Genomic DNA, 27957 nt, shown 5'->3' with positions numbered 1-27957 from the left:
GTGTGTGTGTGTGTGTGTGTGTGTGTGTGTGTGTGTGTGTGTGTGTGTGTGTGTGTGTGTGTGTGTGTGTGTGTGTGTGTGTGTGTGTGTGTGTGTGTGTGTGTGTGTGTGTGTAATGAAACAGCTTTGTCCCCAAAGGGCTGATATTCAAGCTGAGGGGGAGAAAAAAAAAAAGAAAAAAAAAATTAAATAGACAGTGCGGACCAAAGAGCTCTGCAAAGAGTGTGATGTATCAGTAACCTCAATCATGTCCCACACCTATGGCTAACCTCGGGCTAAGTTAAGGAATTACCAGAGCAGCCAGGGAGAGATGCAACGCTGGCTTTGACTTTGCACTTCAGAGATGCGAGCAGTTTGCCCCTCCTCTGGAGGTTCTTGAGAAAGACCATCATTATACATTAATAACCCCAGATTTCTCCCTTGGCCTGCACAGTTTCTATTTGTGTCCCCCATTGATTTTTCACTGAATTCTTTTGATGAGAGTATAGGGACTGACACTTTGATTCCGCTTACCGTTATTTGCCGCATTTGGGTGTGCACTCCTGAGCGTGGGTGTACTTTTTCTGTCTCCGCATGCTGATATACAGAGAGCTTTGTTTAGAGTGCACACCTGTATGTGCGTACAGGGTAGTTACGGGTTTCCAAACAGCCTTTTTCCTATTTTGTAATCACCACTGAGCGTGTACTACTGCACGGTGGCATTCTGCGACTCTGTGCTGTTCTGCATTAATCCATAATGGGGCAAACTTTTCTTTTTAACTACCATCATTCTTGCATTTTGTACACATTTTGTATCCTCCTTTTTTTTTTTTTGAATCACTGTCATTTTACAAATTACTGGCTTGGCATTTTGGGAAGGGCAGTTCACATCCTTGGTTCTTCACGGTGCTGTGCATTTGTTCTGCTGCCATTTCATGCGTGGAAATTTGGGGGTTAAAAAAAAAAAGGAGAAGAAAATACACGCATACAAAAAGGAAGAAAAACCTCAAGCAACACAGAATGAAGTTTGGTGCTTACGCAAAGTCCCACACAAAAGAAGAAAGTCATCAGATATAACACATTAAACACAATAAGGGGTCATTTAGTTTGAAGACAAACTGCTCTTCTCTCTTTTTTTTTTTTTTTTTCCTAAATGTTGCAGGCTGATCAGATTGCAGTGACATTCAGATGAGGAGAGAACTGAGCACACACACGAACATCGCACATTACCAGACAAAAGCAAGACCACCAGCCGATGAGCCAAGGACCTCCGACAATGGCCGGCTCTGGTGTATATTTGGCAGCCCTCCATTAAGCCCCTTCCTCTGATATGGATGTCGTGGCTCATTCAATGTGAAAGAAATCACTATATTATTGCAATATTTTGTCAAAAGCCCAGAAGGATTGAGGCCAAATTGAATATCCCTGCAGTTTGTCAGAAAATCTGCAATGTTTGCACATTTCCCTTTTTTCTTCATCCAATGGGAACTCACGACCTCGGGGTGTGAAAAGACATTTGGTGTTAACTGCCTTTTGTACCAGTGAGCACGAGTCAATACGATAACATGTTTGTTTCCACATTTGACACGCGACAAGCTTGTTTGAAAACTGTTCATGAATTTCTTGCGGCGGAGGTCATGTGTCAAACTCCTCTATTTCAAAACAAATGTAATTTATTCAAATAGAAATCACCGAAATTGGCGATTTAGCAAACGTGTCACGTCACCACAGTTCACGTCTTTGCGATGTTGGTGAACAGACGTTAAACATGACCTGAAACGTGTCATGAAAAATATCTGAACCTAAAGAAACATTGATTTTTCATCTACCGTACACCTTCAATGAACAATAGTCATAGATAATGTTTCAAATATGTGCACATGGATGTGAAAGAGAAGAGAATGAATGGAATAGGAAATTAAGAATAGGTCTAACTTCATATAGATTTGATCTCTCTCTCTCTCTCTCTCTCTCTCTCTCTCTCTCTCTCTCTCTCTCTCTCTCTCTCTCTCTCTCTCTCTCTCTCTCTCTCTCTCTCTCTCTCTCTCTCTCTCTCTCTCTCTATATATATATATATAAACCTTTTATTCTACTCAGCATCTTGGAGCGCTGCAGGCATCACCCTCCTGCCTAAACCTGATTGCTATTCTTCAATTGTTGTCATTTGCTCTCATTTCAGGTAATTGATTCCCTCAATCGACCTATGATGCCCAAGACTGAAGGAATTCATGCCACTAATCTTTCAATAATTACTCTCAAAAATCCGTGACTATGATGCCATTTGGAAAATCTGTGAGAAAACCCAAAGACCTTTGTGTGTTGGTGGATTTTACTGGTGACGGAACTCAGAACGGAATTAGTTTTTACTATTATATTACATCTTATCTTAAATACCATGAAGAGCTTCTTTGTCAATCCTAAATGAGCCCATTTCCTCTCCAAGCCAAAGGTTTGGGATGTTTTACAAGCGGTTTTCAGCAATTAGAAGTTCATTTGTAGCCATGTAAGTGGCTTAAAATGGATTGGGGGGGGAAAGAAAAAGGAGAGCCACAGACAAATATCCTATGTGTTGTTTTGTTTGTATCCAATGGAAAAATACCAGGATGGCTTGCGTTGGACAGTTTGGAGGGAATCGTGAGGGAGACCAAGTTCAGAAGATTTGGTCATGAGTGAAGGGAAGATGTGGCTATTTTGTGAAAATGATCCTGAGGATGAAGCTGCCAGGTAATAAGAGAAGAGCAGAGCCAGTGAGGAGGCCTGTGGATATACAGGAGACAAATGGGATTGGAAGGAGATTATCTATTGCAGCAACTCTAAAACGAGAAAATGCTGGAAGAAGAAGAAGAAGAAGAAGAAGAAGAAGAAGAAGAAGAAGAAGAAGAAGAAGAAGAAGAAGAAGAAGAAGAAGAAGAAGAAGAAGAAGAAGAAGAAGAAGAAGAAGAAGAAGAAGAAGAAGAAGAAGAAGAAGAAGAAGAAGAAGAAGAAGAAGAAGAAGAAGAAGAAGAAGAAGAAGAAGAAGAAGAAGAAGAAGAAGAAGAAGAAGAAGAAGAAGAAGAAGAAGAAGAAGAAAATCATGTTGATTTTTAAAAAAAAAATAATAATAATGTTTTTAAGTTGAATAGTAAATGTCATAGTGTTTAATTAATTAACCAATATTCTTCTGTCATTCATGAAAAGCCAGTCCATTTCAACAAAATCCCTTCAATCCATCGGCGGGTGTCAGACCTGCTAACAATATACATTGTAAACCAGAGGCCCTATTCTTTGCATCCTTGATGCTAAGAAGCATCTTTTTTGTGAGTTCACACTCGTTCACAGGAAGTCTCTCTTGGCCCCTAAGCCAATATTTAGGCTTCCCTTCATCTGTCTGTCACCCTCCCTCCGCTGAGTGAAAACTTACACAGTCTTGTGGGTCACTTTATTGACAGCAGTGACTGTGTGTAAAGAGAGGGATGTGGTGGTGCTGATGATGATGTGGGACTGACCGGAGGTGGGAATTGATTTCCAGCAACCTGTTAGTCAATTTATACCTGGGGTTCAAACACAGGAGGTTTTTTTTTGTATACCCACCATAGTTTTGCGTCTTCCCTTTGATGCCTTCCTGTCAGTGGTTGACAGCTTTTTCTTCACATTGAGGAAGAAGACTGAAAACATGTCTCCTGTTTAAGCAAGTCTGCCCAGGACACGGTTAGATATTGATTATCCTCTGAATCTAAACACCTGAGTCAATTTTTCCATAACAGTAATAAAACTAAAGTGAATGAAGAATAGTTGACGGCTGAATATAATATTGCCATGGATGTAATCAGTTGAACTGAAGAGCAAAGCTATTTTGAAAACAAAAATCATGAAATAAGTTGTGGTGCAGAGTATACGTGTTGACAATGTTTATTTTGACAAATCAAACAATTACTACCAAAAAGTTACTACAATCTCAAGATGAAGCCAATTTTAATGAAGCCAATGACTGTCCCCAAAAAAGAGTGTTGAATTAAGCTTTGATGCTAGTTTGCAATCTATCATGGCGTCACTAATATTTCAGCCGGCGTTGTGTTCATAACAATTAAGAACTTAATAACTCTGTGTTTTCTTTGAAATTGTTATGATTTGCTTGGTGGTTTGGCAGGCCAGATTGAAGCCTCTTGCAGGCCAGTGTTGGCCCACGGGCCTTATGTTTGACACCTCTAAGCCATGAGTTTTGGAAGGTGTCAATATGATCAGAAATAGTGAAGAAGCTTGACACATTCTCAATATAGCTTTCAATCAATAGTAGTTTTTTTATTGATGCGTTTTTTTCTGTTTTGCACTTAAAATCCCCCCCCCCCCCAAAAAAAAAAAAATCAAGTTATATATCAACTTCAGGCACATATGTACCTCAGGTAAACTTGTGTTTGAGGTTTAAAGTATAACTTCTGTGAAATAAATTAGGCAGTTGCCTGAGTTTACCATTCTGTTTCATCTTTTTTTTCTGCCTTGGTGAGATTTGACTGCTACTCCCAAATAAGACTCCTTACTTCTGCTGCTCAAATTGGAAACCCAAGAGGGGATCTCAGTTATTTACGCTCCAATTAAATAGAGGAACTTTTCCTTGAAGGATTTCATCATCTTCCATATTGTAGGATTGTGGTTATTGGTTAACCCTCTCGTCTCCACAATACTCGGATATTTCTCCTAATTTGTTGCTGTTCTTTGGGGGGAGGGGGGGGATAAAGAAGGGTCCACGCACGGTGCGGGTGGAAGTGAAACAGCAGGCGGTGCAGGAGGCGGTGGCACAGCTGCAGGGCGCGGGGCGGTGCAGGGAGGAAACGCTGCCTCGGAGTCGGAGCGCGCGGTGCGCGTTAACCAAAGGGACGCAGCTGATTGACAGTCGGAGCGGAGCGGAGGCACCGAGCGCCCCGTGCGGCTCGCAGGCAGAGCGCGCTAATCTTCCCGCACCAGTCTTGTCAAAGGCGACTCTGTGAAGTACCAGCAGCCAGATCAGCACCGGCGCAAATAAAGGAGGCTCTATCCAAACCCGTGGACTCGATTAGTGGAGATTCTCAAGTTAAAAAAAAAAAAAAAAGAGGCGTCGGCGCTATCCAGTCTTTTCTTTATCTGTTTGTCAGAAGTGGACACAGTTCTGGACACACTGGCTTTTTCCTCAAACTGTCTTGGTAATAAGGGTGGATTGCACTTTGCAATCCGAGTCAAGGAGGATTCTTTTTTCTTTCTGGAAGGACTGCGCTGGCGCTTTCGGAATATTTCGAGGGTTTTTCTTTTTCTTTCCTTTTTGTTTTGGTAAATTCAATCTAACTGAAGTCCAAAACATGGAGCTTGTATAGAAAACTCATTTTCATCCCCAAAATTCGTTGGAATAACGCCAAATCCACAAACTCGGAGGATTTTTACGGTGCGTAAATTAGCGCAGAAGTCCAGTTTTGCCTAATTTTTTCTTTTTTTTAAATCTCCATTTCCACATTTCTCATGGAGTAGGCTGAATCACAGGTAAAGACTTAAAAAGAGAGAGGGGGAGAAAGAGAGAGAGAGAGAGAGTGGGCTTATTCTATGTCGCCTGGAACAAACGGGCGGATGTGATGCGCAGATTCTCCGTAGGATGGTAAATGACCGATGGGGAACCATGAACAGCTCTTCTGAACTCGAAGATGGAACCCGGCATAAAAACCAGGTATGTTTCGCACCACCTGCCCAAAGCTGCATCGTGTCTTGTGTGAGGAGTGGTGCATCTGCTTGGTGCAGTGTTACCACGCTGGATTTTTTTTAATTTATTTATTTTTTTACTGATGTGCGCCTCTCGGGCGAATTACTGCACTATAGAGACAGTGTATAAGAACCGCAGATGAGCTTCTTTTCTTTTTTCTTTTTTTCATCCCTCGACTCCCCGAGCTTTGGCACTTCTGTTCCTGTCATGCTTGTCTTTAAACCCACCCGCAGATGATCACACCATCCCCGTGGCTACTTTAGTTTAGCGTGTCACAAAGCGTGAATGTGTCAGCGAAATGCGTTAATTGAGGAGGAGTGATGAATTATGCTTTGGAGGGGCGAAAAAAAAATCACTGCGGGAGATAATTGTGGCGCGTCTCCGCTGCGTCTTCACCAGATCAGCTTGTACACAATTGCCTAAGCTGAGACTGAAGGCTACTCGGGTGTCTGGAAATCGCATTTGCGTTGTGTTGTTTTGAGTGTTGAAACTTGGCACGCGGACATCCTCCGATAGCTATTAACACTCCAGAGCTCTTTAGGCTGTCTCCCGCTCGGATGAATTGAGACGGGAGCGGACGTGCTGTTGTGCTGCAGCCGTGCGCGCTCACTTTGGGGAATAGTCAATGTGTTTTCACAAGGTCAGTAGGGGGGTTATTGACAGCCCATAAAGGGAGACATCAGCTGGGACATGAATCAGATTATCAATAAAGGCTGCCTTTTTAACCAGGGAGAGACACGCATCTCTCTTAGATATAGATGAGAATGGCTGTTATGCAACATTTCTGAAAAGTAAAATAAATGTGCGTAAAAGTTCGTATATTGGACATCTACTCCCAGCAGATGCAGCCGTAATCTGCTTTGGTCCACATGAACAGCTCGTCATGAAGAAGGTAACAGGAGTGCATGAAGCTTTCCCAGAAAGCTTCAACATTATTCAACTTCCAGCAAATGTTTGCTCAAGGCTGCAAAATAATGTGCATTGTGCCATAACATTGTTAGAGGGGGGAAGAAAAAAAAACATGCCTGTGGTGCACTTCTTTCAATTTACAAAGCCGAGCAGGTGTCAGATTTGTGCCTTCCTGTCTCCTGCTCCTTTAGATTTCATGGCTCAGCCTGAGTCATTTGCACAGTGACAGTCTGGCCCGCGTTTGAGTCATACTTATGGATTGATACCAGGCTATGGTTAATTCCTCATATGCTTCATTTGGCAGATTTTAATGTAACGAGCTGCTTTGCCCATTTTATAACCACTTAAAGGTCGTAAGAATACCAAGAATGTCCTCTCCAGGTTATAAACTGATGATGTTGTGCCCTGCAATACCCTGAATCCTTGCTTCAGAATGCCAAAAAAGAGAGCGAGAGATTTGTGATGTGATCAGGTTTTATTATGTTTGTGTTCCTGAGAAAAAAAAATATAAATGATTCAATAAAACGCCAGTATCCCGAGAAGGGAGTTCAATAGATAAAAAGGCAAAATATGTGCCATAACTTCAGGACTCAGTGTGGATCAGACCAAGTGGGGGGGGGGGGGGGGGTGTTAGATGGGAGGTTGTGGGAAATGGGGATGGCTAATGCTCCTATCTGTCCCACTCCTCCCTGCATCAGTCTGCTTCCCTCTCCTGCACTTGTTATTTTGCTATCACACACAGACATATTAATACTTCCTCTCTCTCTCTCTCTCTCTCTCTCTCAGCCCTTCTCTCCCACTCTATAATCTTGAGCAGCAGTAGCAGCAAACCTTTATCTGCAGACTCGTGCTATTGACACAGTCATTTCAGACACAGAGGGATCAAGTAATAGAGATCTCTTGTGTTCTCAGTTTGTTTTGATATTACAAAACATCTCCTGGTAAGTCTTGCATATTCGATTTGTTGGAGTGTGGAGCCACTCCAGGCCCCCGTGCAAAACAGATGGAAGTCAGTAGGAGCAAAACAACAGTTCGAATGCAACTTAAAATCATCAGCTTTCAAATCAATTTCGGTGGACGAGAAGCAGCTGAGACCTCATAATCAGATAACTTATAGTACTGCTCGTGAACGCTGATTGATTTGTATGAATGACGAAAAAGAAAGAGCCGAGCTGACTCAAGGTTGCTGCTGTTTGCCTGTAGAATGATAAAATGAATGACGTTAAAGGGTGAAAAGAAAAACATTTCGCACATCGACTGTAAAACGCAATGCCATGTAAGACACACAAACAAAAAGGAATGTTTTGTTGTGCTGTTAAAGTACCAATGTTGATTTCTTGGAATGTTAACTAGTGTTATAACTGCCTCTGTGGTATTGTTCCTGACTCGGCCAAAAAAAGGCAATTACTACCAACTAATCTTTTATCGTAGTTTTATATCAATGTGATACCTGTACGTATGTGGCTAAGCTTTATATAAGTCAGTAACCTCACATGTCCCATGAATGGAAACACACACACACACACACACACACACACACACACACACACACACACACACACACACACACACACACACACACACACACACACACACACACACACACACACACACACACACACACTGTAGCAGTGAAGGCAGTAAAGCCCCAGTGGGGTTGCCCACTCAGGCTGGAGGTAATCAATACCACTCTGAGAACTCCAAACTTTCCACAGCTCTGAAAAGGACTCTGGCTGTACGTCTAGAAAACCATACAATACAACTACGGCTCTCCAACTCACATCGAACATAAAGAGGGAACATATATCTGACAATCTGTTGTTTTTTTAGAGGCTCCTCGTTAGAACCCCGTGTCAACACGATCAGATCAAAGAATGAAAAAAAATATATAAAAATTACAACAAATCAATAACTTTGCACATCATCCGACAATAGTTACGTGTCTCCAACACATCAAACGCGAAGCTCTAAGATTGAGGAGGATTTGCCTTCACAGTGCATGCATACTGTAGTTTGTGTAGCTCATGTTTTTCCAACCGTCAGCAGGATCATTTTATATAAATTAAACTACACGCCGTCACAATATAAACACTGTGACAAACCAGGCGTGATCGCGAAGCTTTTAATGTCGTGAAGTCAAGAAATAAACATCAATAACTAACTAAATAAATAAATGAAGGAACCTCATGAAGACACTATATGTAAAATACAGTTTCTTTTTTATATTTTGTAACGATGAGTTCCTGTTTCTCAGGATGAGCTCTTTGGGTTTGCACACCGTCATGGGGAGTTTGGTGTGCATTGGTCTCTACGAAGCCAGATTCTGTCATTGGTTCCACACCGTTTTTCTTGAGGGACCCACATTTTTAGCATTCTAAACTTAGTCGACCCCACTTCCCAACATGCCCTGTTCTAATACAAAGCTAGAACGGGCACTCGGTAGAGCGCATACCTTCGCCAACGCCACATTTATCACTATGGAAACCAATGGACTACAAGGTTTTTTAATCCACCGCACCACTCACTTCCATCATTTGTCATGGTCGTTTGAACTGCTTCATGTTATCACTGTTTGACACAATGATGTGCACATATTTTGCAATTTCTGTGACAAGAATTTTCCTCTGTAATAGACGGGGTTGAACTTGACTTTATTGATAACGGCTCAGCAGAGATGATACTGAAAAAACTTATGTTAAATGGCAAGTGATAATGTTCTTGAAATTGCACTCATGATAAGAAATGTTGCGACACCCTGTTTTGGCATCACAGTGACAGATCATATGCGATATGTATAAAACAATCGTGTTTGCAGGGGAAAACCCCCCCCAAAAAAGGACATTGCACTGCGCAACTGTCAATCATTTCCTCTCAAACTTAATTCTTTCCAGTGACAACAGAGAGTAACTAATGTGATTTTTGTATATATAGATCAAAGCAAGACATCAAGTGACATTATCAAAACAATGCTACACCGTAGAATGGGTCACATATTGTAACGGATGTATAGAGACGTCTTGGCTGAGTCTAGTCATCAAGTGTCAGGTCATTATTTAGCTGCCCGGCAGCCATTTCCAGTGAGAAAGCTGTGAAGGCAAAGGGGAACATAGTGCAGCATTTAGCAGCTAAAGAGCCAGATACGTCCCCTGGGAGTCGGTCGAGACCAAAAAAAAAAAAACCTACTAAAAGAGAATCATGGCTGTGCTTAACACCACTTCTCTAAATGAATGAGTAAATTAAAATCACTGGTATAGTCAGAGCAAGCATATGACCAGAATATGCAGGAAAATTAACATTAATTAACAGCAATAGAACAAATTAGCAATTGTCATTGTAGTTAATCTAATCAGCAGCCATTGACTTAGAGTCTTACATCCTTATCAAGACCTTGTTCCGCTAATTTTTAAGGGAGCACTTGGGGTTTTAAAATTGCAACCTTTCAAAAAAAAAAAAAAAAATCACGATTTTGATTGATTTGGTTTGATTGCTCTGCCAAAAAATAATAGTACTCTCCCGTAAGCTAATATGTGCTTCTTTGAGTTGTACTTTAAGAGTTTATATTATGAGTTTGACATAAATTCTATAACAGGCCTCCTGTTGCTGGCTCACACTGATGCCTTGGATGGCTTTTCAATCACAGGATAATGTTGAGAGGGAAAGATCGTGGCTGTACTTCTGAGATGTGGGCTGGCCGGTTTTGTGGGTACCCTTGTCAAACTAATGAACCTGCCTAGCAGGCCGGAGGTAGAGAAGGTTTTGTAGACCAGAGGAAAAGAGCAGGGAGACTTCTTTGGTTCAGTGGGCCTGTGATTTCCCTGTGGGGGGTCTCACCATGGCGGCAGCAGAAATCTTAACAACCTCAAGCCTTTGTCTTCTCCTGCCTCGCTCTGAGTGGCATCAAGGAAACACCTGACAGCTAAAGTTATCTTCCACCAAAAAAAAAAAAAAAACAACCCTTCATCCATTTGTCAAATCACACGTCTTGACACACAGCTGGGACTTACATTGATGTGACGAAATCTTGCGCTCAGATGAGCTCGACTGGAAATTAACAAAATGATACAAAGTGCAATAACTTTCTGCCACTTAGTCAGGCTTGGACAGTTTTGTCTCGACAGATTCAGGATCTAACCCAATAGTTCATAGTGAGATTTGTATTTAACACTTAAAAGGGTTATATTAAACTTTTCAACAGTTTCACATGGTCTTATTGGTCTAAAAACATTGTATTCAAAGTTTATTGTCCCAAATCCAGCTTTTCCTTGATTTTCAGCCATTCCAATATTGGATCATATGAGCTGCATTCAGAATCTGCTGTGTCTGTGTGTGCTGGACTGGCTACACCCACACATACCCATCTTGGGAAGGGGAGGAAGTACTTACTCTCGTGGTGTCAAATGCCAGACCAGAGCTGCCGAGTTGTGGGAGGGTTAAAGGGAGGGCCTACCTTGATTGGCTAAACCCCCGATGACACTATATAGGATTTGATTTCTGATTGGCTGGTTGGAGCAACACACTTTTTTAAAAACAATGAACAAAGCAGGGAGAGAGAGGACAGACTTTCTTCACTTCTGGGGTGTCACTCCAGGTATAGGGACGATTATTACTGTTGGAAAACCATTAGAAAGTGAATTTTGCAGAATATGACCCCTTTAAGCGTGTCACAGTGAACCATAGCATTGAGCAGTCCCACGTTTTTCAACTGATCAATTTAAAATTGTTTGAGAAAGAGTAGGTGAGTTGCCTTTTCCCCCGTTTCCATGGAGATTGAGTCGGAACATTTCCGAAAACTTACACCTTGAGAGCTGTGTTCAAAACGTCGCATTTTCAGTGTCTCAGAGCACTATTGTCGTGAAAACGGACCCCTGTTACGCTATTAAATGCGATCTTGAAAATGTCGTGTAAACGGGGGTCTGACGTAACATTAGCAGGACCCAATGAGCAGAGCGGCCAACTCTCACGTATTGAGCGTGCCTCTCATGCCACACAACTTGTGTCACACAGAGCAGCGTCCTTTATCTTTATTTAATCCCAGTGTTTAACTTAGAAAAGAGGATGCTTTGACTGTTATTGCTAATACTCAAAGCAAAAGTCCCCCATCTCCCCTCGTCCACTTGTCAAAGGGTCTTTGAGCAAGACACTGAACCTCAAATTGCTCCCAACGGGTGGTTGAGCGCCTTGCATGGCAGCCGCCACCACTGGTGTGTGGGTGGATGTCACTATCAATGTAAAGTGCTTTGGGACTGCTGCTTTTAGTCAAAACGTTCCGTTCTCAAAACGGGCAGTTTTGTGAGAATTCAATCTTTAATCTAAACTGCACTTGAAATTTAACAGTATTCAATAGCAAAAATTACAAGGAAATAAAAGGCCCGCTGGGATATACACATTATCCTTTTACTGTAGTTACTAAGAAACTAACCAGTAACTTAATCATTGTCTGTGTGGCTCTGTACATGTTTCTACGGTGCTGTTGCACACCTATATTTCCATTGTTCATTTTAAAGGCAGTATGAAGGAGAGGAGAGAGTACATTGAAATTATTCCATTAATAAAAAACAAAACAAAAAAAGACAATCCCTCAGTGTCACAGATTTCACTTTGACGCTGCTCCTCCGAACAGCACCGCCTTTAAATCGTTGTGCACTACGATGCGTCTGGAAGCCTTAATGTTTTCACTGTGTTTTTCATCTTGCAGTGGGCACGTCTCCTCACACACAAAATGCTTTCCTAATCACCCCCTCTCTTTTGATGCCTTTTGTCATTACAATAGCATTTTCCATTCCTGCTTTGGCCGCATCCTATATACGCTCTGTATAGTTGAAACCCATCGCTTTGGTATTGTTGAATTGCAGGATCAAAACCTAAGTGGTTCACTGGAGTGTGGGCCTATTGTTAGATTGAAGGTATGAATGTGTGAGAGGAGTCTGTGTGTTGGTGGATCAAAGTGGTAACGAGCCATTACTGTCAAGTTGTTACATAAGTGAGAAGTGCTTTTTTTTCCATGCAAAGTGATTTAGTGCCTTTAATGCAGTAGCGAGCTGTTTTGTTTAGGTTTCTACCACAAATCCATTTTGTCAAACATACTGTACATATGTAGCTCTTTAAAGCAACGGCTTTACTCGTCTGATGGCTATGCACGGCAGCAGCTGTCCTTTATGTGCTTTTGGCCTTGCTGCTCATCCTCTATTTGCCTTTGTTATCTAACCCTTGTGTCATTTCTTTTTTCTTTTTTTTTTTTTTTTTTTACCCCCTCTCATTGTCTCCTTTTCCATATCTCTTCCTGACATTAAGGGACAGGACATTTCAATATCAGATTTCTGGTGGAGTAAGGTGTAAACGAGGCCTTGAGAGAAAAACAGGTAGGCTGGATGGGAGCACCGGAACAAGAATGAACACAGTAGTTGATAAAAGCAGCACAATAAAGATCGGCGGCAGAATATGGAAACAACAGTGTAACCCAGAGTAGTGTATAAAAGGACGTGTGAGGGCTGGAGAGTATGAATCACAGAAGGTCCCAGATCAGCGTCGGGCAGACAGCAGGCTAGCTGGGGGCACATGTACCTTCGCACGATGACGCAGATGTATTCCAGCTGCTTGAAATCCCACATACCTCCAACAAAAGACTGTTATCAGATATACCACACAGCGCTTTGGAAGAAAGGCGGTCTTTTTCCACAGTCGACTCTTGGATCAGTTACAAGGCTCATCACAGATGCCCCAAAGCATCACCGAGGGCTCACTTGCATCCAGAACAACAGCTGCAATAGAAAGTAATTGTACCTAATTGATTCGTGGTTCTGGTGATTGTGTTGGTTTTGTACACTGCTTATGCTTTAGCTTCAGTCTGAGCTTGTGTGTGTGTATGTGTGTGTGTGTCCATTTGGGTAAAAGCACATGTGACTTTTGCTCACACTCGTCCTTAAATGTGTGGGCGAGCCTAATGTTGGCTTCTTTGAATAGATGTGAACACAGCAAAGCCGAGTAGGGAGCATTAGGACAGTACCACAGGGCAAGGTTATACTCTACCTCCCAGAGCATGTATTGACAGATGTGTCAGCAAGCTGACCTGATGGGCAGGGTTTTGCAGCAGAAGAGCTAAAAGTGTGAGGCAGAGAGTGAGGGAGAAAGGGAAACGAGGCAGGATGAGGCATTAGATTTCTGTCTGCAGGGCTCAGCCCCCTCCTGCATGTTTGCGCGCGCGCGTGTGTGTGTGTGCGTGTGTGTGTGTGTGTGTGTGTGTGTGTGTGTGTGTGTGTGTGTGTGTGTGTGTGTGTGTGTGTGTGTGTGTGTGTGTGTGTGTGTGTGTGTGTGTGTGTGTGTGTGTGTGTGTGTGTGTGTGTGTGTGTGTGCTTTTTGTGGAACCATGAAGGTGAAGAGGAAAAAAAAAAAGATCTGATAGAATGAAAAATAAAAATTTTACTGTGGAAGACTGTAACACAGCTATCCGGCAATTTATCATTCACCTCCCAGCTAAATCATCATTAAAAATGCATTGGAAATCACCTGTGAGAGGCAGATGAGAGGTGTGCAGATGGGAAGGAAAAGAGTGGGCTCAAAATGAGGCAGAGTGGTGGTGGAGGGAGGGCGGGAGGGAGGGATGAGTGAGACAGAGTGTGTGCATGTGTTGGAGAGTTCAGTCATTGTGATGGACATCTAGCCGGGTCCATTCCACTGACGGATTTGGGTCTATCTCCATATCTGTAGTGAGAAGTGTCCAATTTCCTCCCGGCGATCTTAATCTAAGTGTTAAAGAGCTCTGTTCATGTGACGCTAAAGCGTTGATCAAATAGAGAGGTGAGATGGGGGGGGGGTCTTTGCTTTTAAGGTAAAATGTAATGGAAGCTTTTTATATATATTTTTTTCATTCCCTGAGCTCAACATTAATCAGCACTCATAAAATACCCATGCATGCATGCACAATATAAATCACATACACATGAGTGCATTTTTATTTATTTTTTTTAACTAAGAATGCAGCCCAAGCAGTAAACAATAAGGGAATTAATTAAACCCTAAAAACTCAGTAAATTATTTATCGTGAATGGATGAGTTTAATCAAGCAATCAATCTACTCTGGCCACAGGATCTGGAGCAGAACAACATCATAAGACTGAGTTTTAATTCAGTTTAAATACACAGTCACATTGAAAACTGCCTGAATATGGAAGAGTGTCCTGGCTGTGTGCCTTATCCAGCAAAAGTGATGCTGGAGTGTGGCATCTGTTTGAGTGCTACTGTATGGGCCATCTTTTTTATCTTCTCTTAAACTGGCAGAGCACGTGTGACCGAGCTGCTCTGCTCTGTGACTCTCTCTTACTTTTTATGCGCTCAAAAAAACAAATCATTGATTCTCTCCTCAGTCAAATGGATTCGCTTCCACGGCAAACTGGCTTTGTATATTCAACCTGCTGATGACCTGCTTCGGCTAACGGAGGAAACATAATGGCGTCATTATGGGCCATGCACCATCAGATGTCTTGAGGTTAATAGCGACATTAATTGACTCCAAGCACGGGAGCTGAGAAAGCGGTGTTGTTCCGGTTAACTAGGATTCCTGATCCTTGCCACATTCGTTATTTGTAACCGATTTAGTCAGAGGTTCAGTGACAGAAACTTTGCTTTCACATGCTGATATGAAATGGGATTGAATTAGATCTTACACGTGAAGTAAATCCAATTTAGGGTTGCAGGGGGCTGGAGCTGATTCCTGCCGACTACGAGTTAACACAGGGTACACAATAGGCATGTCGCCAGCCAATCACAGGGACTTTTTGAACTCACCGTTTTTTTATCGGATGCACGTTTTTGGACTGTGGGAAGAAACCGGAGTACCAAACATAAGGCCCGTGGACCAAAAGCAACCTGCAAGATGCTCCAATCCGGAATTAAAATGTGTTTGACACCTGCTGCACACAGAAACTTGAACTGTAGATCTTATTACTGTGATATGAGAGTGCAAACCACCCTTCCACCGTGCCACCCTAAAACAAATCCAAATCCCAAACATTTGTTATGATATGGTTTATCTTGGAAAGTAGTTTCTTCTCAAAACAAACAAAAATATATCTTTTTACGTCTCTGATGAAAATGAGACCAAAACCCGGAGAGAGATCTGCAAGTGACACAAGGTTGACAAATAAATAAGAAGGGGGAATAGGAGGGAGATAAAAATGAAAACAATTCGTGAAAGATATGCAGAACTCAGACAGACGGAGTAGCGATGCAGAGATGTATTTATCGCTCCGATCCTATTAAACAGTTATGACAAACTCATGGCTAATATATTAACAGACTTATCCACTAACATCCATTATTTATTCATCATCAAAAATTCAATCTGGCAGACTGTGTGCCATTATTCAGATGTGCTGGGGGAAAGTGGCACATTTGAATAAATGAGGATTGCAGGCCTCACTCCCGTGGCTTGTTGTTATTCCAAAACCATCCCTTTAAATGATTCATAGATTAAATGATTCCAAATATATAGAAGAATGATTGTCACTGGGAAAAAAAAAAAAAAAGTGTCTCCATACACAGCTGGATTTGATATATCTTGGATGGCAATGTTTCATCATCTTGATTCATTAAAAAGAAAAAAAAGAAAAAGATCTGAAGTGGGTCTGCCATACATCAACTAACTTGTCTTGTACCATTTGCTTAAAAAGAAAACATGTTCTCAACATGTTTCATCTCCCATCTCGCTTCAGAAGAGCTTCTGACCCCCCCCCCCCCCCCCCAAATGGTGGCAGACGGGCTTCACTATATCTGGGTTGTCTTGCTTCCTCTGGTGAAATTCTGCACCTCGCTGCAATACCTTAGCCTGAATGAGATTGGATATGGAAATGTTGAGTACTGCAGACCAGTATAGTTTCTGCTGATGTGGTGGAAGTTGGCAGCATGGAGAAACACTCACTCATACGCTCTAGACACCTCTTTGCAAGCCGATACATAAAACCAGATACATTTGCATGCACTTGCTCTTCAGTTAAAGTTGTACATTAAAGAAAAAAATAAATAAAATGGCAACCACAGTAAAAATGCAAACGTCTGTAGTTTGATAGCGTTTGTTGAATATGTTTTCCGTGAAAAAAAAAATTTGTTAAAGACAGTGTCTGTATATTCTTCACTTACCAGAGTGCGAATGTCACTTCCTATTATCCTCCTGATACTATATATTAAATAAGATGATACAATAAAACAATTTGAGCTTGCGTACTCACCTCTATCATTTCATTTTGGCCCGGTGGCGATTCATACGAAACACTAACATCAGTCTGATAAGATGCTCACATCACCTACTGTTTATAAAGATATATGTCATAACATTCCCCCAGAGTCAGTGAGACATCAACTCCTTCACAGAACTGCCAAGTCACTATTGCACAAGCACTGTTTGGAGTCTGCAGCTTGAGATACATCAACTCAATATTCAAACAAATACCTTTTAGGTGTTGCTGTGTATATTTATGTGCAATCTAGAATTACACGGGGGATTTTCAGTAGGGTGTCTGTTCTGACTTGCGGATTACTTGCATCACATAGTAGGATCTAAATACTCAGGCTTTAAAAGGACTAGCAATCAGCACGTTCAGAAAAAAGCGGAATGACAACATTTGAAAGTATTAAAAAACAAATATTTAAATAAAAAGAAGTAACCCTTCCGTTGCATGTCGCCAATGCTCAGAGCCAATAAGAAACAGCTTCCAAAGTGGAACATTTCAAAATTACTCCGACAGCAATTTCATGTAGACGCCATTTTTTAAAACACTGCTGCTGCACACGCACACCACAGCCGTTGTAAAACGTTCTTCTGCACATGCGCGGGTAGATGGACAATAACAACAATGGCGGTCGTATAGTCAATTTTCTCCTGGGACCTGGTAATTTTTTCATAGTTGAGTCACTGTAATGATAATCCAACTTTGTCATCTGTCCATATGAATGTCTGTGAACTCGCCATTGTTAATGTTTATAGTGCATCGTTTTCTGTGTGTGGTTTTATTACAAAAACAAACAACAGCACCCACTAGTGGCCCCAACGTGACAACTGTATAATTTCTCTAAACAAATCGGGCTGTAGTTTGGCCATGGAAGTAAATGACTAATTGAAAATTCAGTGATTCTAGATTACCAATTACTGAATATATATTCATAAAATAATGAGAATTAGTTCACTGTATATAAAAAAAACAAAAAACTTTCCTATGCAATACAAGTCATTCTCTTACAGTAATATTGTGTCTCTTGACACTCAGTTCATGGAAACAATGAGCACAATAGCCAAACACATTAAACTGCAAATCTTATAGATACAACAAACACTGAATAGTTATCATGCTTTGGTTTGAATGACATAGTGGAGGGTTTTGTTGTTGCTTAAACATTTTATCCAAAATCACTAGATTTCTTACAAACTACTAACTGGTGTTTTATGCAAGTGCTCTGAAACAGAACCAATGAAAATACAATTCAAGTGAATATTGGATTGTGAATCCATAATTGATAGAAAGTTTTAGTGCTAGTTTGATACTGTTAATTTGAGAACTCTTGTAAGTCTTCATACATAGTCCGTAACCATTGTAACTGTTCCACTCATATATTTTCTTTGTGAACTTGGTGCAAAACTATATGTATAAATTATACCTCCATATTACATCCTCTAAAACCTAGCAGACAGCCTCTTGTGCTATTTTTTTACATTTAAAAATACACTTAGATTTAGATTTAGACTAGTTTCTTTAAAATATTCGTATAGAATGTTACACAGTTTTGCTTAAGAGCGCATGACTTTTCCAAGTGTTATAATGTGATAGGAGAAGAGAATGTTGTTGAGAGGACTTTCCCTGCTCCACGCTTTGAAAACCATTAGTTCTTAGAGAATGGCTGAACAGAGTTTGATTTTTACATAATTCTGCTCATGTTTATTTTGTCTTTTACTTGAGTGGGCTCGATATTGAGTGGGTGGTTTTCTGGCTGAGTCGCCAGGTGATCAGTTCTGTCTTCTTCCTGTCGTTGTCGTCTTGCATTGTAGAAGCTTTTTTTAAAGCCTGTCAGCGCTGCACACAGTCTCAGCCATTTGTCTGCAACCTTTAGTCAAATCCTCCCTTTGAATGCAGTGACTAATGGAGGGAGTTTGAAAAAGATTGAGATGGACCACTGAGAGAGAGAAATAATTCATTTGACAAAGGAGTCCAATGATTTTTCAAGAAAGGGGAGGACTTGTAAAGAAAAGACGAAAAGTTAAGAATATATGTGACGTTCTCTCTTTTTTTTTTTGAACAACATGGATTTTGGGACGAGACGGAAACAGTAATTGTCGTATAATCACTGACAAGTCTGGAAAATTGCTCTCCGGCTTTGTTCTGGTCCATACAGTGTCTTTCTTTAATCCCCAGCACACATTAGACTTATTTTCTCTCTCCTACAGCCTTCCTCACTGGGGGAATGGAATCTGGCAGGCTCCTCACAGGCTTCTATAAAGTGCTAACATAAGAAATCAATCAGACTCACACTATTTCTACAGCCCCTCAGCTCACATTGATTTATTGCAAATGTGTTGAAGATGAAGAGAGAAACTCTTTAGCACGACGGGGCGACATGGTCAAGGGGAGAGAATGCAGGAGAGAGGGATTCGGTGGGTGCAGACGGGGCTAGGTCAAAGACAAGTTTGGGATGAGAGGTGACGAGGAGGAGGAGGAGGAGGAGAAATTTTTGGCGTGCTGACCCTTGGCGTGATAGGCTGACGCGGCTCACCTCGGGGGGTCAAACGCTGTCACTCGTCAGGCAGCGAGAAAATGATGACGGTGTGTTTTTATATTTTAGAGGGCTGAGATGTGTTTGCTGCGCGCGCTGGTTTTTCCGATACGCGGGGCATGACAGCTGCTGTCAGCCTGCGGTGGGACGGGTCAGGGGTCAGAGGGATGGTAGCGGCGCGGAGTCCCACCAGACGCCATCAATAAAACTAACCTGACAAAGCTACAGACAACCGCTCTCCAAGATTTGTGCATTTTTTAACTTCCCTGTCCAGGATAAGACACATCTATTTTCTTTTTTTTCTTTTTTATATATATATATATTTATTCAGGATGTGATTGTGATGGATTTTTTTTCTTTCATGGTGAAATCTACCACACCCTGCACCGGGAGAAATTTCTTAAAAACACAGAACTAAATGGAGACAAAATTTGAAGCAGAGGCTTCGATTTTGTGGATCAAGAAACTCATGCAAATGACTGAACACATTGTAATTTCTTAGAAACATTTGAAAAGGTTTGAAATAATAATAATAGTAATAAAAAATATGTTGCTGTTAGTTGCTGTTGGAGCATCCTGTTGGAGGCTTCATTTGCAGCCTGCATTTGCTGCACCTGTTGCACCGAGGAATTGAGGTTACAGTTTATTAATATCTACTCAGGATAAAAGCCTACTGAGTCATTTCTTATCACCATGGAAGAGGACGACATGTACTCATCTCCTCATTGTGATAAATATTTTTTTTCACCAGTAAACCTGGCAGAACACATCAGATTAACACATTTTCGAGTAAAAATGGAAAAACTTTTGTTGCATTTCGGTTGTCCGGTTACACAACAGTGGTGCCAGGAGCCACTGAAAACACAACTTTTTGAAAGCAGCTTCTAAAGTGGAATTTCTTGAAACTGCTCCGACTCCATCTTCGTGGAAATGAGGGAAAAAGCCAACTTTTCTGAAATGCTGCTGCTGTGCTACTGCACCACGGCCATAGTAAATACACATTGTGCCTATTTTATATTACATTTCTATTTTACGTTTCACTTCTATTTTATTTTGTTTTATTTCATTCTTTGCGATTCATGTTTTTAGCGTCGACCAGGACATGTAAAAAATTATACGTTTATAGTGTATTGTTCATTTCAACAGCATCAACTCCTGATGTCGCATGGTAATTACATTGTTTTTAGAATTTCTGCCATTTCTGTGTAAACTGACATCGTTTTCAAAACTTTGCTGTGGAAACCCGAAACGTTTCTGAAATGACACTTAAAACGTTGTATAAATGGGGCCTGAATACATCCTCTCCAACCAATATTTGATTGACTTTCTTGTGATTTCAAGATGGATTAATTTATTTGGGGGCTTTCGGTGATATCCATGAATAACATCTAGTTAAAGATTCTCCATATATAGCCTGCAAGTATTGCACCTGATGGGTAGGAGCTTATTTTGTCCTTTTGATTTGTATTCATAAAATCTATTTCAGCAATGTTTAGGGCAATTGAGTGATGAAACTGCTTCTTTACCACAAAGTATTTCACGAGATGCTTCAGGCTGCCTTCCATGTTGTTGGTAGACACTTGCTAACAGGTTTCTCAATTTTCTGACATTTAAAAGCTAAACAAATAATCAACCAGGCCAAGTAAATAATTGACGGAATAATCATCATCTAAAATAAGCACCGGGGACAACACTGAGTTCTTGACTGAGCCCCGGGAACACGAGGCTATAGCTGCTGGAATCAGAATTTATTTTCCCTGTGTTATACGCAAAATTATTCCTATTTCAAGCTCATAATCTTTACCTAATACGTTTTGCCATGGCTTTGTGACTGCTGTTACTCATTTGAGTCCCATTCAATCTCTGCATTTTTTGTAATTTTTTTTTAAACTGAAAACAAATTATCTTGCAGGTGCTTCTCAATTATGAGTCAGCGTGATTTCATATTTCATGCTCACTCAGCTGAGAGGGGGGAGGGGGAGGGGCGGGATCCGGAGGAATGCCTCTGGAGAAAGTTTTGTTTGCCGTGTTGTACACCTCGAGAGCGGGAGGCTTGTTTATCCATTTTGTAAAAAAGACGAATGTCTGAGGGAGAGGCTAAGTAAGAGCTCAATAGCAGCGCGGTGTATTTATATTGCATGCATACACTTACGAACACCGAAGGGAGCTGATGGAGATGAGGATTGAAGTGGATTACCGAGATAGGACAGCACTATGGGGAGAATGAAATTGGATGTTTATATTGAGACTCTCATGAAATATATGAGCAAGGAAGCATACGTCTGTTTGTGGCCATATGCTCGAGTGGCCGTGGGTCTCTCTCTCTCTCTCTCTCTCTCTCTCTCTCTCTCTCTGTCTCTCTCTCTCTCTCTCTCTCTCTCTCTCTCTCTGTGGGGGGATGCCAGGCTGATGGAAGGGGTTAAAGAGGAGATTAAAGTGATAATGTACATCTCTAATCCCCAGCACTTTAGGAGGGCAAAGAGGGGAAACCGCCTCCAACCACAGAGCCGGACATCAAGAGGGTGCATCAATGGCTGTCAGGGTCAGTCGTCTCCATGGCAACAGATTATTCAGAATAATTATCCGCCATATGTGCCTTGTCACAATTAAGAGTTGGCTGTGAGCGGGGCCAGGGGTCAAACGCTGATCAGAGCTTTGGGTTGGTAGCAACCTCCTACACCGTTTATGAGAATAAAGTTCAGCTCACTTGTCGCATTTGTCACGCGAAAACGCAGCCACATGGCCCGCACTTTCATTTTTTATTTTTATTTTTCTTTCAGATCTGACGCTACACCAGCTACACCACTTCATTGCTGTGGCTCATTTTAAATGTCACCGCACACTCAGCGCATTGAGCTTTCGGTAGCCCCTTCTTTTTCTTTTTTTTCTTTTTTTTTTTTTAATAATAGATCTTACAAAATGAAAATCTGGAAATGAATAAAAATGGATTCATGGTTTCAATCAGACTACTAAAATCCTCGGATCGACTTTTCAGCCGAGGAGTGAGAAAAGGAAATGAATGTGTGAAGAGAGAGTGCAAATGTGAGCTGACAGACGCTCAAGGAGAGAAAAATAAATAAATAAGAGAAAGAAACTTTTGTGGTTTGTTCTCACGACCAGTGCTTCCATTAGGAGTCTAGACATTTTAACTCATCGCTGCAGCGCTCCCTTAAGAGTTATACAGAGAATGCTTCATTTCCCATCAGCTGTGTTCGCGCTCGTACGCTGGGAAAAGCAGCAACAAGGTGCAAAGTGGTTCATCCTCTAGTGCAGATTTATTTTGTCACTTCAGCCCATGTGAGAAAAAGTCATTTAGAGTAAGCTGCCCTTCTGCGCTGTTCACCTGAAGAGCAGACAAGGCCAAAACCACTGTAATTAATATAGACAAGCTTAAACAACTTGAGATTTTTACTCCTTCTGCCATATCCAACTTTCTGCCATCGTGTTCACATATGGGAGCATCTGCTCCACAAATCTCTAAGTCACCCGTGGCAATTTCTATTCAAATCCAGTCTCTGTAGCTCATTGTGACTTTAGTATTTAGTTTGAGGATCTCTGGGGACGTGTGAACTGTGACAGTGGCTTAATCAGCCTTTACAACACTCACGGTACCTCAGGCTTATTACTGCAAGCTGTCAGATTGCATGAGATGCACGGTGACACTGCTTTTTACTGATCAAATGTGTCGTTTCATGGCAGAAGAGGATCACAAGGTGGAGGCACAGCTGACACATTTAGGAAAGAGCCTGGATGTGTTCAGACAAGCTGCTTAAGTTTAAACACCAATTAAGGCTCTTGCACGACGCATATCTGCGGTCTATTAGATTGTCACCCATCACTATTAGAAGGCACTTCTGGAGCCCTCTGGCATTCTGTGGGGAAAGAAAAAAAAATTACATTCTTTCTGCGTCATAATTACTGTCTTGAAAGTGGCTCTTTCACACACTAACAAAGCGAGCTCTTACTCTTTCTCCGTCTCCCTTTCCCCCCCATCTCCCTGAGCGCTGCCTTTCTCATTGCCTGTCTGTTGTCTCTCTAGACACTAATGAAGTGGTTTAATCTGGTAACTCCAGAGAAATTGTCAGTGGAGAACTGCATTAATTAACTCCCCGTGTGTCTCTGTTTTGAAGTTTTTACATTTTCCAGTGGGGGCGATCATACAAACACGCTCGCCATCATCACTTATTGTTGCGTCGTCACTCATGTAGAGCCGGCAGGCTCAGCAGATTTGCATGTGTTGATTAATTGGTCCTAATGAAACTAATGGGCCCCCGCCCCCCCCACCACCCAAAAAAAAGTTTGGTGGCACATTGATTCTCCATTAGTGACGTTACTCAGCCCTGTGCACCACCAGAGATAAAAGCTGCTAAGCTTGTGCTGTTCTTCTGTGGAGGAACAATTAGATATAAGCAGTGTGTGATCTGTGATGAAAGCTGACTTCGGGATGAAAGGAAACCAGAAAACACAGTAATAAGTGAAGGGTAGAAACAATGTTAATTCCATTTAAACAAAGAATTAACATGTCGATTTTTATTGAAAAATATTGTGATTGTTCAAAGAAGACAAAATGAGATTTAAGACCATAATGAACATTACAAATGCAGAGACTTAGGCCCGATTTACATAATAACGTTTCAAGTGAAAGAGCATGATTTTTGCGTTATTCATTATAGAAAAGCTTTGCGTCTGCACAAAAACATTTAGAAAATGTCCACTTACATGAAAAGGGCAGAAAAAATACTTTTTGTGATGGAAAAAACATGCATGCACACAGAGCACGATGCTCAATGCCGAGTACGCAAACATTCAAATGGGGAGAGGACCAGGTCAGATTGCTATGACACTAACTATTAACTACCGTGGTGGCATTAAACAAAAATGTAATACTTGATGTACGTTGAAATTTTTTGAAGTGAGCTACACTCTTTTTGGTCCAGACTGCTGATGAACTACAGTTTATGTTTTCGTACTTGTTATTTTGTTTGAGGAGGCACTTTTGGTGCGAACCACACTGTTAATTGTCACCGAGGACTTTTTTGGTTTACACTCGCACCAATTTTTTTTTCCCCCACTTTGGTATTGAAGACCCCACCAACACATTTCAGATCCAGTTTGCTATTGTGATATCTGAACCACATCTCTTGCCATTTTATCGAAAGCATAACACTCTTTGATATGTTCCTCTGAGCTGGCCTTGTCTTTCATGCAATGCTTTTGCACAGAGAAAGTAAAGAGAAATGCCATGCTGGAATCAAAGTAAGATTCATTGATATTACTTTGATTCCAGCATGGCATTTTCTGTTAACATGCCATACGAACAATTTAAAATACATAGCTCGTCAGCCGACCTGCAAGCACTATTTTGGATGTTTTTTTTTGTTTTTTTTAACCGGCCCTGGTGCAGCTGTGGTACGTTCACACCTAAACGACTGCACCATGTGGAGGATGGGGAGCACAGGGCATCCATGAAAATAAGCAACTCTGAACGATCTCGAGCGAATCTGGCGATCTTTTGCCAGTCAAATCCAGTCTGATGCAGTTCCTGTTCCGCTGATCGTTTGGGACAGCCCTGTTCTTTTCTTATCACACAGGCCAGGGGTTTTCCTTTTGTTTTTTTTTCTTCGCCAGGGGTTTTCCTGAGGGTGCGCCTGATCGACCTCCACTCCCTACTGTGTATTTGGCGTACCATTCTTTCTTGGGTGGTAATCTCCCATAAATATTCAAGACCATTCGAATCTGAAAGATGGAACACAAGCACCAGTTCACAAACACCTAGACACTCGCTGTCTGTGAGGATTTTGGCTACTTCCAGGTCTCAGCACCGTAGAGTAGAACACATTTGATGGTTCTATTGAAGATCCTCAGCCTGGCCGTAAGGCTTAAGCTTCTTGATCTTCACTTACAGAAACATCCGATAACACCATACTTGTTGTAAAAACTCAATGATTGTGATCCAAAATGAGCTGCTGTGAAAACCCATTGAATCATTATGCAGGGGGGATGCTTGTTATGGCCCCCTACTGTGACAATAATTCCGGTAGAAGTCTTGACATGCAGAGGAGAGGGAGGGGCCTACCCCTCTATCCCGCAAAGCAATTTCCATCCCTGGATATGTGTGTGTTCTTCACGTCTCTTCTCATGTAACTCCACCCCGTGACAAGCCAATATTACTAACCTGCCAGACACAAGGTGAGTTATTTTATAGTTCTGGTTCAGTAAATACAGAGAATAGCTTGTCTGTTATTTCCTGAGCATGACTGATGTTTAGCACAAGCTAACAGCACTCAATTGGTCCAGTTATGCAGTCACTCTACTTTGATTTAGTCCTTGGCTTCATGTGAGTGTTTTGTTTTATTTTTTTGACATAGCCTTATTTCATTCACGGGAAGAAAAAGAAAAGAAAAAAAAAAGACAGTTGTGGCAGTTCTTTTCAGAAGCAGCCAGAGAGCAAGCCACCGCTTCTGCTTTCATATCCACCGGCTCCTGAGTCCAAAGGATTCACAGCCTGGTGGCTTTAGGTCTTAGCTCTCAGAATAAAGTCTGCCTCCATTTTACATGTGTCTCCTGCACTTCTTCTTGTACTCCTGCCGGCTAAAGCTATCACAGTTCTTTTCTTATTCGGACAATAGTGTTAGTAAAGTATGAAGCTTTATTGCTTTAAGTTGCCATTTGGATTGCATTAACTTTGCCTTCAACAACTGTTAATTTAACTGCTTTTCAAAATGTCCTTCAGTATTTTCCTCCATTACTTTAAAGGAAAAAAAATAAATAAATCTGCTGTATTAAGTATTAAAGTTCAGCATATTTTCTGTATAATTTAATAGCATTAGGTTGCAGTGTAATTTCAAACCTCCTTGAGGAAATAAGAAGCTTTAAGGAAGGGATATTTAAACAAAAAACACTTCTTAATCACTAGACACATCACATTGACAGATAATCTGGAAGGTATGTTTATTTGAAGTTTGTGCAAAAACTTTTTTAATATTGAAAGTCATTGCCGAGTTTGTGTCAACCAGGGGGGAAAAATGCATTTTGTTTGTTTTCACATTTTTCACATTCATATTTGAAAATGTAAAAATATCCAACTTTTTTTTTCAATCATTTAGAAATAAATGCTGTATCAAAGTTACATTTTTTTCCCCGTATTTTTTTAACAGAAGGCTCCTACTATCAAATCTTTTTCAAAACTTGCGGTTTCCACGGAGATGGAGTCAGTTTTCAAAACGTTGCATTTTCAGTGGCTCCAAGCGCCGTAGTCGTGTAAACAGACACCCAAAACAATTGTTTGTTTTTACCTGAAAACATTGTTGTGTAGACGGGGCCACGTGGAAATGCATTGATTAGCAGTCTAGTCTCACAGATCGGCAATTCCATGGTGGAGTCCTTCTCTGGCTTGGAGGCCTTTCTGCATGGAGTTTGCATGTTCTCTCAGTATATAGGTAAATATAACCTTTTTTTTTTTTTTTTTTTTTTTTCCTCCAGTATAAAGATTGAGGGTAATCAGCCCCATTAAAGTGCATGTATCGGTCTATGCATGTTTGGACTGGTGACCTATAAAGGGTGCATCCAGGAGATGTTTTATCTGTTGCTCCTGATCCATGCTAATTTTTCAGTTTTGATCTGCTCTCCCAGCTGCCTTTTTACATTTCAATCCTCGTAACTCCAACACTAAACGCCTGCTCTCATTGGGATTGAAAACGGTGCCATTCTCAACACATCACACTATTACGTAAACAGTTCCCTGTGACTGATACTACCCCTTGAAAAAAGCTAGCGATCGACACCCCCCCCCACACACACACACACACACACACACACACACACACCCGCACACACACACACACACACACACACACACACACACACACACACACACACACACACACACACACACACACACACACACACACACACACACACACACACACACACACACACACACACACACTCTCTACATCAAGAGGCTGCTTCATGATGCATGCATATCCCTATCTCTGGTATGTGCTGCTCTCATTGCCCACAGCTTCTGAAGGGTTGTTGTGCTCAGAAATTTAGAATGCTTCTATTATACTGAAGGCCCTATTGAGAAAATTGCTTTTGTATTTATGAGTAGTGCTAGTAGTGGCACTACACTGTTGGCATCCAGGGTATCTTTTTGATAGTTTACGAGACTGTAGTCAAAAGCAATATCCTCACATTTACTTTTGAGGAGAAAATGTCAAGTGTAGGGCTGTTAGGTTTAGGACTTGAATGGTAAAATACCTTAATGGCTAAAATTCGGATATATTCTTCTTACACCACTGTGCGTTGAGAGACTGCAAATTTATGATTTTATATATTTATCTACATGTTCCATTTCAGTGCATCGTTTTTTTCCAACATAGAAAGCATATCAAGGTGGGGCATTGCACTCGATAGGTTAAGGGAATGATTTGTTCATTTGTGATAGCACAACTTGGATTTATGATGGAAAAGTTGAGTTCATATACCCATGACCTTAGAAGACCAATATCCACTGCAGCACAACCTCCCCGGGGGGAGGTTGTGCTGCCGGGGAGTAAGTGAACATGTAGCACTTGCCACCCGAAAGCACTCAGCCAACACATCTTTTGCTCACG

At 41.3% G+C, this 27957-nt stretch overlaps 1 protein-coding gene across 2 annotated transcripts in view; it reads left to right on the top strand.

Annotated features, from left to right (window-relative positions):
- The first annotated feature begins 4714 nt into the window (after positions 1-4714).
- Positions 4715-27957, top strand: part of fibcd1b (fibrinogen C domain containing 1b) — a 144426-nt gene continuing 121183 nt past the window's right edge. The window contains exon 1 of one of the 2 annotated variants that reach the window (XM_080476380.1): positions 4715-5644. In XM_080476380.1, coding sequence (XP_080332506.1) covers positions 5573-5644 — 72 coding nt within the window. In that variant the 5' untranslated portion in view covers positions 4715-5572. The remainder of the gene's footprint in view (positions 5645-27957) is intronic. The other variant, XM_080476379.1, reaches the window with a different exon arrangement.

Source organism: Lipophrys pholis (genome assembly GCF_963383615.2).
Source record: "Lipophrys pholis genome assembly, chromosome: 12".
Classification (NCBI taxonomy): Eukaryota; Metazoa; Chordata; class Actinopteri; order Blenniiformes; family Blenniidae; genus Lipophrys; species Lipophrys pholis.
The sequence above is the reverse complement of the archived record's forward strand: the minus strand, read 5'-3'. Positions and strand labels throughout refer to the sequence as shown.